This window comes from Aplidium turbinatum, chromosome 8 (assembly GCF_918807975.1).
Source record: "Aplidium turbinatum chromosome 8, kaAplTurb1.1, whole genome shotgun sequence".
NCBI classification, from domain to species: domain Eukaryota; kingdom Metazoa; phylum Chordata; class Ascidiacea; order Aplousobranchia; family Polyclinidae; genus Aplidium; species Aplidium turbinatum.
The window spans coordinates 6,677,419-6,693,611 of NC_137479.1; the positions used below are offsets into that span (position 1 = coordinate 6,677,419).

The following is a 16,193-nucleotide window of genomic DNA, read 5'->3' on the forward strand; positions in this document are numbered from 1 at the left end:
TGTCACCGGTTCAATGACGTCACATCTCACATGACGTGACTGTCGAGCAAAGTCAGCATACTAAGCGCGCTATGTTTTCAAAGGTCAATAACCCCCAGACTCCCAGAGCCATTATTACCGAAAAATCTTTCAATAAGTTAAGAAAAGATGATGTGCGACAAAAATATTTGAACTTTTTGTCACGATTCGATGACATTGTGACGTAAGAGTGTTTTGAAGGAACTGGTTTGTTCGATTTTGAAGCGGATTAATCTTGATTACTGTATGAACATAATGGATCAAGCAAACATAATGCGATAAAGGTGTTGGCTCATAAAGCAACGTCGGAAATAGCACCGTCTTCTTCCACAATGACAGTTCGCTCATGTGATGATTGCAAACTGGTGTTTGGAGTGCAAAGAAACAAGGACCTTGTTTTTCTCAGGCGAGCAAGGGCATCGTGTCGCATGTACGCAACCAATTAACTATCTGGCCCTTTGTTTCGCACAAAAATATAAATTTCAAACATTCCGATGCTTTAAGAGTTGAAAACTTTTAGTGAAATTCCTAAGCAAGTGAAATTCCTTTAAGTGAAATTCCTAAGCAAATTCCAAGTAGCTTTTAGTACCCTCGTGGAACCGAAAGAAACGCATACACTACAGACACACGTCAAAAGTAAAATGATTTATGACAAATGTTGTATGGATTTGCTACAAAACGATTGAAATGATTATTCCAAAACGAAAAATATAGTCTGACACTCAAAAAAAAGCATGAATGTTTTTGCAAGGCAACAACCAAAATCCTCTCGTTCAAACAAACAACGATTTTCCAATCAATGTGAGAAATAGACGTTTCTCAGTGATTCTTTCGGCGTCAATACAGCGATGAACGACAGAAATATAGAAAATAACCTGTTTAAAGGGTACATAGCGTTAATTTATGGAAAGAGAAAAGTTGTCGGCCGGCAAGTTCACAGCAGGCTACTAAAGGTCAAGATTGCACACATCACCGAACGGATAAAATTGCGGCCAATGTTTGCACATTCGGTGAGAAATGTAGTTTGGAGGTTTTGTCGTCATGCGGTAAATCAACATAAAAATTACTGACTATTCGAGAAGATATTCCAAACTATCTGCCAAAGCAAACAGGTTTGAAACCAAGGGGTATATAAGAGCAAAGGCATCGCAGACAGATCATGCACCAAGGTGAAACGAATGATAGCAAAGATGTTTGTGAAATCAATGACAGTCTTGGTCTTATGTTTGGCAATTTTCCAAGCGAGTGCAACATCCAATGATGATATGATGGACTTCATAGACACTCTGTTAAAAAGAAGCGAATCCAAGGCAAGTGACGTTGGAAAACAGATGGAAGTTTACACTCAGGTAAGAAAATATTAACACTTTTCTTGCAACTACAATGAGACTTGGGATTAAAGAATCGCAATGAGAGTGGCTGAAATTTTGTAATTAGTAAAATGGCCACAAACGTTTACGTGGATCAAAAGTAAATAATGAAACAGTTAACTTTGCATGTTGGCAATTTATTGTCTGGCCTATTAATATCATAAAATATTTTTAAAAACACCGATTTTGAGGTTAGAAAAGTAAACAAAAAGCAATGGCCAAGTGGCACTGCAAGATGAATAAAGCTTTCAAACAGCTTACTCTTCCTTGTACAACATCGGTCACATCGGTTTGTACGATGTAAAAATCGACTGATTGTTTTCCAGCTGGAAGAAGTTTGGGCTACGATAAATAAGGCTTCCCAACTCTTCTGCAACTACACGGTGTCCACCGGTGAGGATGTACCTGTCACGGTGACCTGGAAAGTCGGGGATGGCCCCAGATTTGCTGAGGAAATTTTGAAGTGTTACGGCTACACCTACGCAAGCAACAGATGCAACAGGGTGGAGGTGGTCGACCCAGACTATCTCAATCGGGTTCGCATCGCACAAGGCAGTCCATCGTTGGAGATAACCCAGGTGGGTTGGCATGTAGGTTAAATGCATAAATACAACGCGAATCACATGGAAACAAAGAAAATAAATTTTCTGAAACAAAGTGTTGAACCAGACAACTTCTATTGTTGCTAAGAGCAGATTTTTGAAAAAGACTGCTTCTATCAAACGGTTTTCTGTCTGAGCTTTGTCTAGCCAAACGAAATTCAATTTTTAATGTCTTTGCAGTAAATACAAGACCAGACTTCATACTAAGCGACGATTTTCCAAAACACACGAAAGAGTGCGATACAATCCAGTGTACTTTTATTTATAAGACCAGACTACCCTTTCCAAATACGTTCTGGCAATGTTTTACAAATTTATCGTGTAAAAAATATTGGTATTGTGCGGTTTATGCAATAGTAGTCAACGTCCTTTGGTGTCCTTCAGGTAATATACAGCGACAATAGAAACTACTGGTGTCAAGTCGCGATTGAAGATGGAGCAATCTCTGAACTGGGATTCGACATGAAATCTGTCGTACTGAGGATAACGAATGGACCAAACACTCCAAAGTTTCATAGCGTAGAAATTGATGAAGACTTTACAGCAAGTGATGGCAGTGAAATCACAGTCGTTTGCAAGTAAGTCGGCAGTCGTAACCTTTTAAATGACACAGAAAGTATGTTAAAAAGTTCTTTTTTAGTTTAAACTCTTAACTTTCTTTAAAATGCATATGATGACAAGCTTACCAATGCAATATAGTTTTGGTGTGTGTGTGTGAGAAATAATGAGCAAGTGTGTAAACATGTGCGGGCTGAAAAGAAAAATTAAGACCAACAGTTTTGTCGCTGAGAAATAATTTGTACTAATGGTCTCGAAAAGACCACATGCAATAAATGATGGATTCGTAGCTTGTTGAAAACTGTGATAGCGAAAAGTAAACGTAACAAAATGGAGGGAAAGACGAAGTAGAAGGCCATGTCCAATCAGAATCTATAGTCATAGACACAACAGCACAACGTTGCTGAATCTCTTTACATGTTATCACCACTTTAAAATCAACAACCGTTTCCAGCACTCCTTTCAAAATGACAAAAAGCAATAATAATCACCCACATCAAGAATGTGGATTAACCTCCAGTAACGAAATCACAGCTGCCAACACCATTGTATTTTTATACATCTAACCGTAATGATTTAGGAAGCCAGTACCCTTACGAACACACCTAGAACTCCTTAATGGTGCGAGTATCCCAGGTTAAGAACTTTTACAATAACAGCACTGTAACAATTTTATACTTTTACAGTTGCGTTAACGGGTACCATTGTGAAGACGTGTTCTGGTTCAAAGGTCCCGTGGACACGTCATATTCCGAATATGATTTGGTCTACTCAAGGACCGCCCACAGTAGACCCATGCCAACACAATACCAGGCCTACAACCAATGGATCGATCGAACACATCTGTCTGGTGAGCGCATCATGTAACCTTTGCATTCAATTACCTTATGAGAAAATAGCTTACCGGTTATTCTCAGACAGCAAATCAACCGTTTTTTACATTGATTCAACGTATGCGGACATTAGATCAATGTAAAAAACGGCTAATTTGCCGTCTGGGTTGTTGGTCTAAAATATCGAGTCAAAATACAAAGTGGTTGCCGGGGCTAAAGCTGTAATTGCTTTTGGCAGGCAACTCTCTGGTGATAACCAACGCCACAATCGCCGATAGCGGACGCTATTGGTGCGAGCTGCGTTCGTCCGGATTCTATGGTATCGGGGAGTTCGCGACTGACGCAAGGTCAATGGTGCTAAGAGTGACTCCGCGTGAGTTGCGCGACATCAAACCGTTTCGATGTTTGGGCAAGGACGATGGCTTGTACCAGGACCCACTGGCTTGCACCAAGTACCATGAATGCTACGGTGGCATACATTACTTCAGGGATTGCCCATCAGGGACTGTCTTCAGCCCTGATTTGGTGAGATGTGATTTTGCCGAAAACGTTTCGCCACCTTGCGGTAGTAAAACCACCGCTTAGAACTGAGTTGTCAGTTTGGCCGAAAGTTCGAGTTGCTGTGTGACATTGCTTGTATTAAATAAAGTGATCAAGTTGTTATCTATGAACATATTGTCAAATATTCACAAGTGGTCTGAGATTATTACATCATGATTTGTATATTTACATGTGAAGTAATAACGAAATGCTGTTTTACAATATCAGGCCTAACTAGCCAATATTAATTTTAAAGCCAACCCAACTGGATGTTGGCACAACATTGACAACTCCCAAATCCAAATGAGCGTTTGTGACAAACTTTTCAAAATACGCACTGCCGTTTTGGTATGACCATGTTTGAATTTATGATGTCATAATTACGTTGTTTAGGTGCTTTCGTCATGCTTGCTATTTTGTGCTGTAGACGGAGTTGGTTAATTTTATTTAAACCACCAACATTTATTTACGGTAAAACAACAATTCCATTTCTGTTGCAATAACTGATGGCTGTACTGTACAATATCGAGTTTGTTTGAAGAGTGTCTAATTGTTTTTCCGCTTTATTGCTTGCAGAACAATAAATGAAAAATAAACTAAACTTGGGAATTCTTCTTTGTTTGAGCTTTGAGTTAGTTTTAGTTTGGAATTGAAGATTTACTTCGTCGGCCCAACATGTGTGCCAGAAGCGACATGCTTTATACCAGTGAAACGTGGCCAGTCATTGCGGAGGACAATAAGCGTTTGAGCCACAATGACAACGGTGAGGTGGATGTGCTCTATGCGGACAGAGTATCAAGTGAAGGATTGAGAAGGCTTGGCATCCATCAAGTAGAAGAAGTCTGATAACGACTGATTGGCATTTTTGTGGTAGCGCCATCATACGCAGAACTTGATGTGCTCCACGAAAGAGGAAAATGTGATTGGAATAATTTATATCAAGATATTCAGTGAAGAATCCGTTGCAATACGACTCCTCCCTTCGCCGAAATTACAATCCCTTATTTTTTTTTTAAAGAAAAATCCGTGAAACTAACGCTATTACAATCATCAACCCTCATTTCCCAATAGATTAAAAAAGAATTGTACCGAACTTTCCGAAGCAATCTGGTCTCTCAAAGACAAAGGTATACAACCCAACATTTCGTGGTCTGTTCATAGCTATGCCCGACCTTACGGTGGTGGTCGTAGCCTCTGCTATTTTTGGCTCGCTGAAAGCTGGCAATATTGCAGGCTGACAGCAACCACCTATTAAATCAGCGCGCTCTGGTGAGTGTCGTCATCGCAACAAACTCAAGCTCAGATATGTCCAACAGCGCAGGCCCCGCCCTGTACTCACAGCGCCCGTAGGCCTACATTTTAAAACGCAGCCGAAATCGAGTTATAAAAGCTCTCATGGCGGAGCCCAATCGCCGTCAATGCCGCACTGCGCCTATCACAACGTCCACACTGTAACCGGTCGAGATTTAGTCAGGGTCAGACAGCTCAGAGCTTCGTATGATTCGCTGATGGTAACATTTTCGTTTGTTTTGCGAGTCTTGCTGAGGACAGAGCATATTAATTTCTATCTACGCCTGCTTAATATTAATGATTTCTTTTTAGCATGTTTTTCCGCACCTTCTGACGACCCTACAAAGGGTGAAACAGGCTGCAAAGGTTACTTTGATAATAGAGATTCAATTTACTTGAATTAGCTCTGTTTAGCATTGCGCTTGACATTGAGCACTCTTTTGTGATAATACCATTTATCGTACAAGACTAGGTTACATAGTTGAGCGGGGTGAAGATGATTATTACTCGATTTTAGCGCAAATCGTGAAGATTCCAGAACAGGCGTGTGTTTGCATAGGCCGGATACGTGATAAAAATGTCGTCTGGATTTTGATTGTTTTGTTGCGATAGAAACTAGCCAGCAAAAGTCCTTTTTTATATTAATTCAACCTTTGTTGACGTTGAATCAATGCACAAAGGACTTGATTTGCTCGGTCGGAAGTTGCAAGTAGCAAAATTGTGCATCAAATTCAACACTTTGGCACTGATGAACATTTCCAGACGTTGATTCATTGTAAAGTGATTCTTACAACTAAATGCCGCAAAATAAACTCCAAAACATTATCTAGAGACTTGTTATCTTGCATGTGAAAACAAAAGTTTCGCTAACCAAAAAAACAAGCTTGTTGCTTACAGAACAATGCAAAATAATGTCAATTTAATGATAGGGTGTCCAATTTTTAGTAAAGCAGCAAACTGAACACTCATATTGTCACGTCCACAGCTAGAAAAGCAGCTAAAAACAAGCCATTTATTTATAGAAATATCTTTCGAGTACGCAGTACAAAGATATAGAAAGAAAAGTTGACTTGCTAATGAACCTGGCAGGGAACAAGTCACGCAAACGGATAAGTGCGGAAAGGAACATATCGCAGACCACACCATCTGCAACTGTGCCATCTATCACGCGCCAAATGGTGAGCGTGGTCTGCGTAAACTGGATGATGAATCAAATTCAGTGGCTTCTGGACACCTGCCCAAAATTGTAGACTGAGTCGCCGCCACTGAAGGGCGGTGAAATGCAGAGCTCTTCGACTCTTGAAGAAGACCAACTGGCCAAGAAGAAAAAGGTTCACACGAAGAACAAGAAGATTGCAGGTGAAATATTAATTTGAAATATTTACACTCGGGATATGAATAGAAGTTGAATGAAGTTGAATGAATAGAATATGAATGAATAGAAGTTGACCGTTTCCGTTCCAATATGTGCAAGTGGAGTTTAGCTTCATCTTACACGTAGGTAGAACAAATTACTAGCCATGTGATCCTTGAATGCCCCGTCTTTACGGCATCAAATGTGATGCACATTACGAAGCTGCTATGAATGACCTGGATTTCCATCATTCGCCCTGAAGTTTCAATATTCTATCTCACACGAAAGAATGAGAAATCTAAGTTTGGAGAGTTTGCGATTGCAGCGGTTTAATAGGAGCGATATTTGGATAGTTGTGAAGGGCACGTCACCCACGACTCTTCAGCTGTTTAGCGTGGATATCAACATAACATTCAAAACAGACCAACGAATAACTAAAATCTTGCCACGTGTTTGTAAGTGCGTGGTTAATAAATATTGTGAGATCGTATGCTTTGTTGATAAAACTTGCACATCTGATCTGAGAAGCCTATGCCCAGAAAAAAAGTCAAGTTCAACACAACATTTTTACATTGATTTAACGTCTGCAGACGTTGAATCAATGTAAAAAAAAAACAGCTAACTTGCTGTCTGGGCTACTGGCAGATTTTTTTGGATTTTTAGATTAATGGCAGATTTTTTGGATTTTCTTAGTAAAGAGTAAAGTTTGCATTCTGAAAATTCTTATTTCAATAAAACGTTAAAGTAAAAAAAATTGACGTCATGGCCAAAAGGTTGAGATTCGTGTGGGCATGGGTTGAAATTTTAGATGGCAGCGATTTCAAAACATCAGTTACAAAAAGTCTAACGTCTAACCTTGAGCTGAACTTTGTCGCCGAACACATACAGTTGGGCCTGCTTTGAAACCGCGTTGTGTATTGCCGCTTGTGTCAGTGAACCATTCAAACCGAGTCCGCTAGCAGGTGCTCTTGAGGTCTGAATAAATAAAACATTTACTTGGAGATAACATTTAATCGTGTCAGCGGATCAATTCTACCTAACAAGTAAATCAGTCATATTTGCAGGCCATGTGTGCGCGATAGTGAATTAAAAGCTAAAAGAGGTTGTAATAACGTTACAGCAACGTCTTGGCGATATTTACCGAGGGAGCTATGGTCGCGTCCTCGCTGGGTAGTCTACCGTTGGTCCGGGTCAGAGTGGACCACTTCTTAGATTTGTTAAAACGGGACGAGTTGGACAGCCCATGGGTGGCGCCACCACGTGAAAGGGGAGGAGGCGACATCCGGGTCTGCAGGAAGGCATGCAAAGTTACAAAAAAAGAAATTATGAAAAAAAGTTAAATCACGATTTGGATTTTTGTTACAAAATGCATAAAGCTCATAACCAAACGAAGACAACAAAGTAAAAATACAATAGATTGAGTTTCGCTTCTAGCAGCATGATCGTTGCTTACTTCACAATGCAGATATTAACGACCTGGTTTAGCCTGATGCTGCGGGTTCGCTGTGGTAATAGCAGTTTGCACTAGCTTTCGGAAGACAGTTCCCACGTCACGTGACCAGCGAACTGTGTTTCAAAAGCTAGTGCAATTCGCTATTACCACAGCGAACTCGCAGCATCAGGATAAAACAGGTCGTTAATATCTACATTGTAAAGAAAGCAAAAATAATTTGACATTACTACATCAAACAAAATTTTACGCAAAACTAAACAAGAATATGAAGCAAATCTTTCATGTTTGTGTCACTTTTGCACAAAACAATACAATACGTAAATATCAAGCACTCTTCCAATTCATTTGGTTGTCTTTTGAAACTGTCAAAACTCTTACTCTTGTTGAATACAAAATGAAAAAAATTGTGATAGTTTGCCAAAGTACATGATAGAAAACGTGTTGATTATTTTTCACAAGCAAATGACCAAACCGAAAGAAAAGTATATATTTTACATAAAGAATGTTTTGAAACAAAATTCTGTGAGAGATGATAAAGAAGATGATGCAACAAAAAAATGAATTGATGACATTTTTTATGACAAATTTGTTAGAAATATAAATTAGTTGATTGTACAGATGAATACATAGAAATACCTGCATAGACGTCCATTCAAATACCTAGCATTGTGTGAATTATTAGACAAATCACTTTGGAGCACTTTCAATTGGTTAATGGCTTTTATAGTCAGAGTTACTATACAAAGCAAAACGCTCGCCTTCATTAGTGTTAGTGAAGCAAAATTATGCAATAAAAAAAATACTGAAAACAGTTTGCTTAGCCGGTCCCTTCACAAACTTCTCTTGTATACAAACAGCTGCACAGCTGCGTTTTATAGAAGCAGAAGTGGCAAATCTCTGTAACCATACCACACATGCAAGAAGTTGTAAGAGACCAAGCTAATAAACTGCACTCAATACTGTCCAGGAACTCTATGAACGATTTAAATCTTGTTTATAATTATCATTGATACCAATTTTGATCGGGTGCTTGGTTAGAAGGAATGCTAAGACCAACGCAATGCAGGTGACTATCTTCCAAATCACCTCGTCGTCCATGCTCGCCAGGCTGCTTACTGATGAGGGACGGAACAAGAGAGATGCTGATTCGGAAGGGAGTACGACCAGGGATGCGATTTTGAAAAGGAACCTTTCTTCCTGTGATGAGGAACTTAACACCACCTCTTCATCGGTAGCTGCAGAGATTAAAGTTTTCAAATATTCAATTTCAACTATTCTATGTGTCGGCTGCATAGCCGAGTGTTGAGAGCCCTGGAACGACACTCAAAGGGGCTCCGGTTCGACACTGCTCAAGAGCATGCGACTGTGTCTTTGGCAGGACACTTAAAGGCATGGCTGAAGGTGGACAAGAAGATTGGCTTCTTTGCCTTTTCGTCCAAATATTCAAGTATCGAGATATGTCAAAAACTATTTTGTTAGAAATTTAAGCCAGAAATGGTGCGGGACTGACACTCCGTGACAATTTTTATGGTCTTCGAGTTTTTAAAGGGAGCACAGAAAAACTACCAGAAGGGCTGGTAAGGTTATTAAAAAACATTCATCCAATTTCATGACATCTAAATTAGTTAAAACTTTGTGTGCTCAAATTTCCAATAATTTGGTCACTGGCATTAAAAGAAAAAAACAATAACTGCACACATTCGGTGCAGAGAGATTCGGTGGAACAGCAACGGGACAAAACTTTACAAGTAGCAACCCAACCAGAGCTGGGGAGTCGGAACAAAAATACTCGATTTTGACAATTTTATAAACCGACCGCGACTCAAGACAGGCCAAAATCTATTGACTTTACTTAAAAAAAGCCTATGCCAGCACTTAACTGCTGGAGTACAGTATCATACCTGTTGCCTTGGCTTGGCTGCGTTTGAAGAGCGAGCCAGCGGTGCGTGACTTAATGGCACTGGACCGTAGCAAGATGGCATTGTTAGTCGGATGCTTCCACACAATGGCTGGAAACCTGGCTTGGTTGTGGCAGTGAGCAATCGCCTTGATTTGATCATCGGTGAACGATTGGGGAACCACCACACAGGCGGGATGGCTGGAAGATTGAATGCAACGTTAAAATGTCACTTAAAATAGCAATGCCAGAAGCAAGATTCAACTTTAAATTTAATTAAAAAACAATGTTTAGTTTTAACGTTTCAAACAGATCCCTAAACTCTGAATGTGTAGGCATGGGTTGGATACCCTGTCGGTGTCGGGTCATACCAAATACTTACTGAATTTCATTCCTACTTGACACCGAACAATGGAATGGATTATGGTAATAATGTACTCAGTTGCGCCTCTATACGGCTGCATTGACACTGTCTACTTTGTAAAGCGCTGAGAAGTACCGTTATATAAAAACAAGGATGATTATCACTAAAATGTTGGGATCTGATGGCAGCCAAGTAGGCAGATGACCAATCTGTAAATCTACGTGACCACAAAGACGTCACACTGACATTACTTGACGTTGAAATGACAAAAACAAGAAATGTTTTGTAGTTTGAAAATAAGTAACAAAACATAGAAAAGCATCATTGACAGTTTTAAAACAGAACACGTTCTAAACTCACGCGACAACGCCTGTACACCAGCCAAGCAAATTAGTCATTTTTACGTTGATTTAATGTCTGCCAACGTTAAATCAATGCAAACAAGAACTGATTTGCTGTAAAAGGGTAGTCACAACCAGCACTGTAAGAATCGGGCGAAAGCAAAACGATTCCGACTCCTCGATTTATAACTGGCCGGCTCCGACTCCAGTGTTGCCAAATTTGTTAGTGTTGCCAGACCTGTTAAGTTTCTGTCGTTTTTTTTTTAATTTAATCTCAATAAGATACGATCGGAATTGAAACGGCGACTTCTTCAAAAACTGGCAAAAACAAACACTTCTATTTTCTGGTAAAGTTTAAGAGCGCAATACAGAAAAATGAAAAAAATATTTTGAAAATAGATTGCAGATAAAAATTTTCTTGTTCATCGTTTCGTATCAATCCGGAGTCAGACTCAGCTTTTTTTTAACGACTCCGGACATGCCAAAATCTTTCCGACTCCACACCCCTGGCCACAACACGTAATCATGTTCTACGCAACGTAACGTCAGTTATGACACGTCACTATCAACGTAAAAAAATACTAACAAAACACGTTCATTCCACCTGCGACAGACGGACAGCATCCTGTTGACCCGAGATAAGCGGAACGGGCTCTCATCGGTACTGATCAGCTTCATACGAATGTAATCGCCTTCACAAGAGCGCTTGATCAGTTGGTTCATCGTGTCTTTGTCGGAGAGCGTCTTCGTCATCGCTTCGTCGATCGCTGGCATTCTGGAAGAGCAAAGGAAAATTGAAGTTGTGAACATGGACAAAACTTCAACCAAAACGCAAAAATCTTCAGTGGAAATGAGTATAAGGAAGAAAATTTTCGACGTTTCTGTACATATGTAGTAGCAACGTAGAAGGCAGAAGCTGATGTCTAGTACGACCATAGTACTGTAATTAGAGAATTTTATCAGTGACAACCCGCACCGCAATTGACAGCAACCAGCAACCCAGTGACAACCCGCACCGTATTGACAGCAACCAGCATCCGTGGCTCAGTGGTTATCGCCTTCGGCTCTGGTGCTGGTAGCCCTGGGTTCGATTCCAGGTCGGGTCATACCAAAGACTTTAAAAAGGGTACCGATTGTGTTCTTTCTTGCATAATGCAGTGAGGATAAATTGGGTAATAATCTGGTGACACATCACCCTCTTCCAATCTGCCTTGAGCCAGCATGGAAGCAATACGGCTCATAAAATCACATGGAACCCTGTCAAGTAACCCATGATGCGCAATCTGCTGCAAGCGGAGATAGCGAATGATTATATCAGTGACAAATACAAAGATCCAACCATTAGGAAGCAACCGAACGATTGGATAAAGCTTTCGCTATCATAACGACGACTTCTTCAGTACCTTATTCAAACAGAAGCCGGATCAAATGCACAAAAGCTAAAATATCGTTTCAGTTCCGCTCCCACCTGCTGAGTGTTGATGGGGACCTGGCACCAGTGACGGACGACGTGTTGTACTGAATAGTCTTGTGTTTGCTGTCTGCCGTGATCAGTCTGGACGCGCGGGTGGTCTTGTCCAAACCTGCTTTCCGCTTGGCTTGCTTGTACAGGATCTTAGCTCCAGACATCCTATAAAACAACGTTGATTGATGAAACATGTGTGACAATGACAAAACAAAACAGAATTGTTTCTTTCAGGTTTGAGGTGAACTTAACATATCCGTGGTTGTAAATGACGTTGTTCTTAATAGAAGAATTTCAATTGACTTTAAAGAAAGTTTGTATAAGTGTCATCCCACTTGGTAAATTAATGGAACTACAAGTCACAGAAGTTGCTCGCTTAATTTACCATAGTTTCAGCCGAATTTCATTTATTGAATAAACAAACAGTGGAAGACGGAGTTTTTCCAGTCAGTGAAACTTTATACAGTAAGCCAGAGGTTTGCAACTTTTTTTTATTGATTTTAAAGTTAAGTCTACCTACGAAATGGAAGTTTTTTAAGTGGCATAACGGTCATCGAATTTAAGACCCTTTCGGAAAAAAAACTCTAATCTCTTGAAGCAAAATTCTTCATCACTGACTTGCTGCTCGACAAGGCATTGGATGCTCCAGAGATTCCGGACGCGGTCCTCATCAGTGTGGTGGTTGGATGTTGAGGAGCAATGTGAGAAAATCTTCCAGCGGATAAAGCAAATGAGCCTTCAATTGTGTTGGGATACCGGAGGCGGTGCAACTCGTTTCGAAGGACTTCTTGCTCTTCTTTGGTGACATCGTCATCAAAAGCGAGAAGAAAGAGCTGGAATGTGGAGGATCGGAGGAGAATTCCATGCTAGATGCAAGAAAAGAACATTGTGAGATTATAAACACGGTTTGCAAACACACAATCCCAGTTCAAAACTAGGCTAAATTGGATGTTGGAAAATCCTGTTTAACAAAGTAGGAGCAGTGCGGAACTTTTTCTTTCCATTTTGTTTAGTGTCTGCTACGAATCAGTTGAGAAGCAAAAACAAAGTCATCTCAAATAATTATATTTGTGATACTTCAACTACAGTAGATTTCTTTTCGATTTTTTATTACAATGGAATCTATTACGACGATGTCCACTCTGATATGACGTAACTTGTGGCAATGTGACATTTTTCTAAACTTGCAGCAAAACTGAAAAACACATAAAATAATGAAATTGAAAAAGTTTTCAACTGACCTGTAAACTATTGTCAACTTCAGCAACGTGTGGGTAGTCGTGAACGTTGAAAGCCTTGATCTTGAACAACGTCGATATCGGAAATGATCGGATCACGACTTGTTCCGAAGCTGACATCATAAGGATAATGTTATAGTGCACTGCATAAAGTGCAAGTCAATTCATCAATTGTAATTTGACTCTGCAAAAATATTTAGTCGAAAATACAAGACATATATCACAAGTCGACATCGGGCTTACCAAGAGCGTCACACGGGATTCCGATGAAGATAACCCGGTAGGATGTTAGGAAAAGTGCCCCTTCTGCTGGGAGAAGGTTAGGGCCGCCGGTCTCTGCGCATGTGGCGGTGCCGCGCCCATCACTGGCGAGATATGCGCGGTAGGCCTTGTCCAGAGCTAGAGCTTCACCATTGAGAAGTTTGGGTTGAAGCAACTTGGGCTGAAACGACAAAGATCATGAAATGGTTGCGATCAAGCAGCTATGTTTGTCCGAGGGTAAAGTAGCCTGTAGGGTGATGAAATGTTCGAAAAAAGATAACCTTTGTAGTTGTTTTGCGACGAAAACTAAGACAAACTACGACAACAGTCAGTCTTCAAATAAGAGTTGGAGTGAAATGCACCCAACAGATAGTTGTTAGTTTAGCTGGAACTGGCAGAAACTTCCCTCACCTTCATGATCGGAGGTTGTTCTTTACTTTCTCTGGATACATCTTGCAAGGCTTCCACCTGTGATGAAGGGAACTTTCAGTGTGAGTAATACACAAACTAGAAACGTACTGGAAAATAATCAGATCAAAAGTGCTCTATTTTTTGCTTTCTTTGACCTCAACCCTTCAAATTATTCATTTTTTTAATTGTAATAATAATCAAAAACGAGTTTTGTTCCAAACGAAACTTTCTGTTTGGTTCCAGTTGGCATAAGTTGCTATCTTCGCATTTCTTTTGACGTCGCCCGCAACTTTCACCAGGTAAAGTAACAAGCGCATTTCAAACCTCGCAAATATCACAAGTCAACATCGGGCTTACCAAGAGCATCGCATGGGATTCCGATGAAGAAAGCCCGGTAGGATGTTAGGAAAAGTGCCCTTCTGCTGAGAGAAGGTTAAGATTGCCACCAACTCTTTACAAACCTCACCAGAAAACAATATTCTTTGGATCGTAACCGCTCCACACCATACCTGCATGTGCACTAGAGTCGGTATCTTGTTGAGGAGAACCCTGGTATGTTCACTGTTGATGTGGGCTTCCGTGCATACCCGGTCCACAAACTTGGAAATGAACTTTGAAACCGATGCTGACACGTCATTTCCGCCTTCCGTCTCGTCGAAGCCAGCCTCTTCGTCACTTCCGTTCATGGATCCACCCATACTGAAAATATTTGTGATTTTTAGAGCAAATTTACATTTTGTACATATACTATAACACAAGACAGCAAGTTAATCGCTTTTTACATTGATTCGACATCTGCAGACATTGAATCAATGTTAAAAGGTTGCTTTGCTGTCTGGGAGTGCAAGCCTTAAAGCAGCCGGCGGCCATCGCGCCATGGCCGCTAAGTAGTGCTTGAATGACCGCCGGTGCTACCTCCTCAGTCGGCCAAGTTTGGCCGCCGGTTTCTTCTAGCCAATTATTTAATTTCGCATTAGAATGATTGTGGATTAAATGTCGAAAATATCTAGTACCAAAAAGTGACGCAGAATTAGGTCAGCGCGTCATAATCACCACTGTTGTATTGCGCGGAAACATTTGCTATTGTATATAAATGGAATATATCCAGCTGAGATCACCAGCGCTGTAAGTCTTGTTTGCAATTCCCGACGTTTATTTTAACAAAGTGTTAATCCGAAGTGCTAATTTACATCGGCTGGCAATATTGTCGTTTTAATATCGATTCAATGTTGTCGGACATTGAATCGTTGTTAAAAAGGAGAACTAGATTAGTTGAAATCGGAGGGGAAAACACGTGTCTTCATAGTTGAGAAATGTTCCCGCTGTGGGTTAGTGACTTCACATCCCCAATGGTGACATCATAACTGGGTATTTTTTTCGGTCATTTATCGGTCATTGACCGATTTTTTAGAAAAAAGGCGGAAAAAAATATACTCAATTCGGTCAAAATGTCCGAAAAAATATATAGTCAATTCGGTGTAATGAAAGATGTCTACGGCCGGTGTTGCAAGGTTGAGTTTCACTGATGAATGTTGAAGAAACGTTTGTCTGTTCTAACTTTTCTCAGATAAAACACTACAACGTTTCTCAGCGAAACTTAATGTTGTAGCTAGTCAGGAAGTGCAAATTTTGGTTTGTATCAGCTACTTGAAAGGAAATATTTTCATCAGAAAAAATGACCGAAATAAATCAAAAATGACCGAATTTTTTCAAGCCATTTCGGACAAATGACCGAAAAGTCTCAGCGAAAAAAGAACCCCGGCATCATAACGGAATAAATGGTCAGGTTTTATGAAAGGCGGTATGCAGTTGAAACAATCTACTGAGCCACGAGAAGTTGCAACAATTTAGTGTCGCTAGATGGTCCCGCAATAGCATGTGACAGTGACAATCCCGATAAAGCAGCTATTGCGTGGTACAACGATTCTATTGCAGGACGCCGCCCAGATTTCAGCAACGCTAAGTGATCATTTTAGCATTGTTGCAAGTGTAATTCTATTTACTTGTGCTATCGTTATTTGTATTTTGGCCTCCAAGCACGCAGATTTGGCCGCCGAGAAGGAGCTCTTGGTAGGCCACGATGGCTGCCGGAAAAAAACACGAGTTTTAAGGCCTGGAGTGTACCATGTACCACTATGAACTGAATATTCGACGAGCGGAGTGCTCATTACTGAAAAGTCGCATGCGTGACGAGTGAT

General features: G+C 40.4%; 2 protein-coding genes across 2 annotated transcripts in view; one reads left to right on the plus strand and one right to left on the minus strand.

The window, feature by feature from the left end:
* The window catches only part of LOC145775241 (myotubularin-related protein 5-like), a 62,712-nt gene that overhangs the window by 19,427 nt on the left and 27,092 nt on the right, over positions 1–16,193 (minus strand). The window contains exons 19-29 of the mRNA XM_082586493.1: positions 14,505–14,694; positions 13,996–14,052; positions 13,567–13,765; positions 13,327–13,436; positions 12,704–12,951; positions 12,089–12,250; positions 11,225–11,395; positions 9,920–10,116; positions 9,105–9,253; positions 7,707–7,853; positions 7,421–7,540 (exon numbers count right to left, since the gene is read on the minus strand). Of these exons, the coding sequence (XP_082442619.1) occupies positions 7,421–7,540; positions 7,707–7,853; positions 9,105–9,253; positions 9,920–10,116; positions 11,225–11,395; positions 12,089–12,250; positions 12,704–12,951; positions 13,327–13,436; positions 13,567–13,765; positions 13,996–14,052; positions 14,505–14,694 (1,750 nt within the window). The remainder of the gene's footprint in view (positions 1–7,420; positions 7,541–7,706; positions 7,854–9,104; positions 9,254–9,919; positions 10,117–11,224; positions 11,396–12,088; positions 12,251–12,703; positions 12,952–13,326; positions 13,437–13,566; positions 13,766–13,995; positions 14,053–14,504; positions 14,695–16,193) is intronic.
* On the plus strand, positions 1,162–4,530 carry LOC145775242 (uncharacterized). Its single transcript, XM_082586494.1, has 5 exons — positions 1,162–1,367; positions 1,715–1,966; positions 2,375–2,568; positions 3,235–3,398; positions 3,620–4,530. Exons 1-5 carry the CDS (start codon positions 1,197–1,199, stop codon positions 3,964–3,966), a joined length of 1,128 nt encoding a protein of 375 aa, XP_082442620.1. The 5' UTR covers positions 1,162–1,196; the 3' UTR covers positions 3,967–4,530.

Bases quoted from the DNA above. Each gene is read 5' to 3' on its own strand.
- LOC145775242 (XM_082586494.1), top strand. From the start codon at position 1,197: ATGATAGCAAAGATGTTTGTGAAATCAATGACAGTCTTGGTCTTATGT. The intron at 1,967-2,374 runs GTGGGTTGGCAT...GGTGTCCTTCAG, and splicing joins CATCGTTGGAGATAACCCAG to GTAATATACAGCGACAATAG. The intron at 2,569-3,234 runs GTAAGTCGGCAG...ATACTTTTACAG, and splicing joins GAAATCACAGTCGTTTGCAA to TTGCGTTAACGGGTACCATT.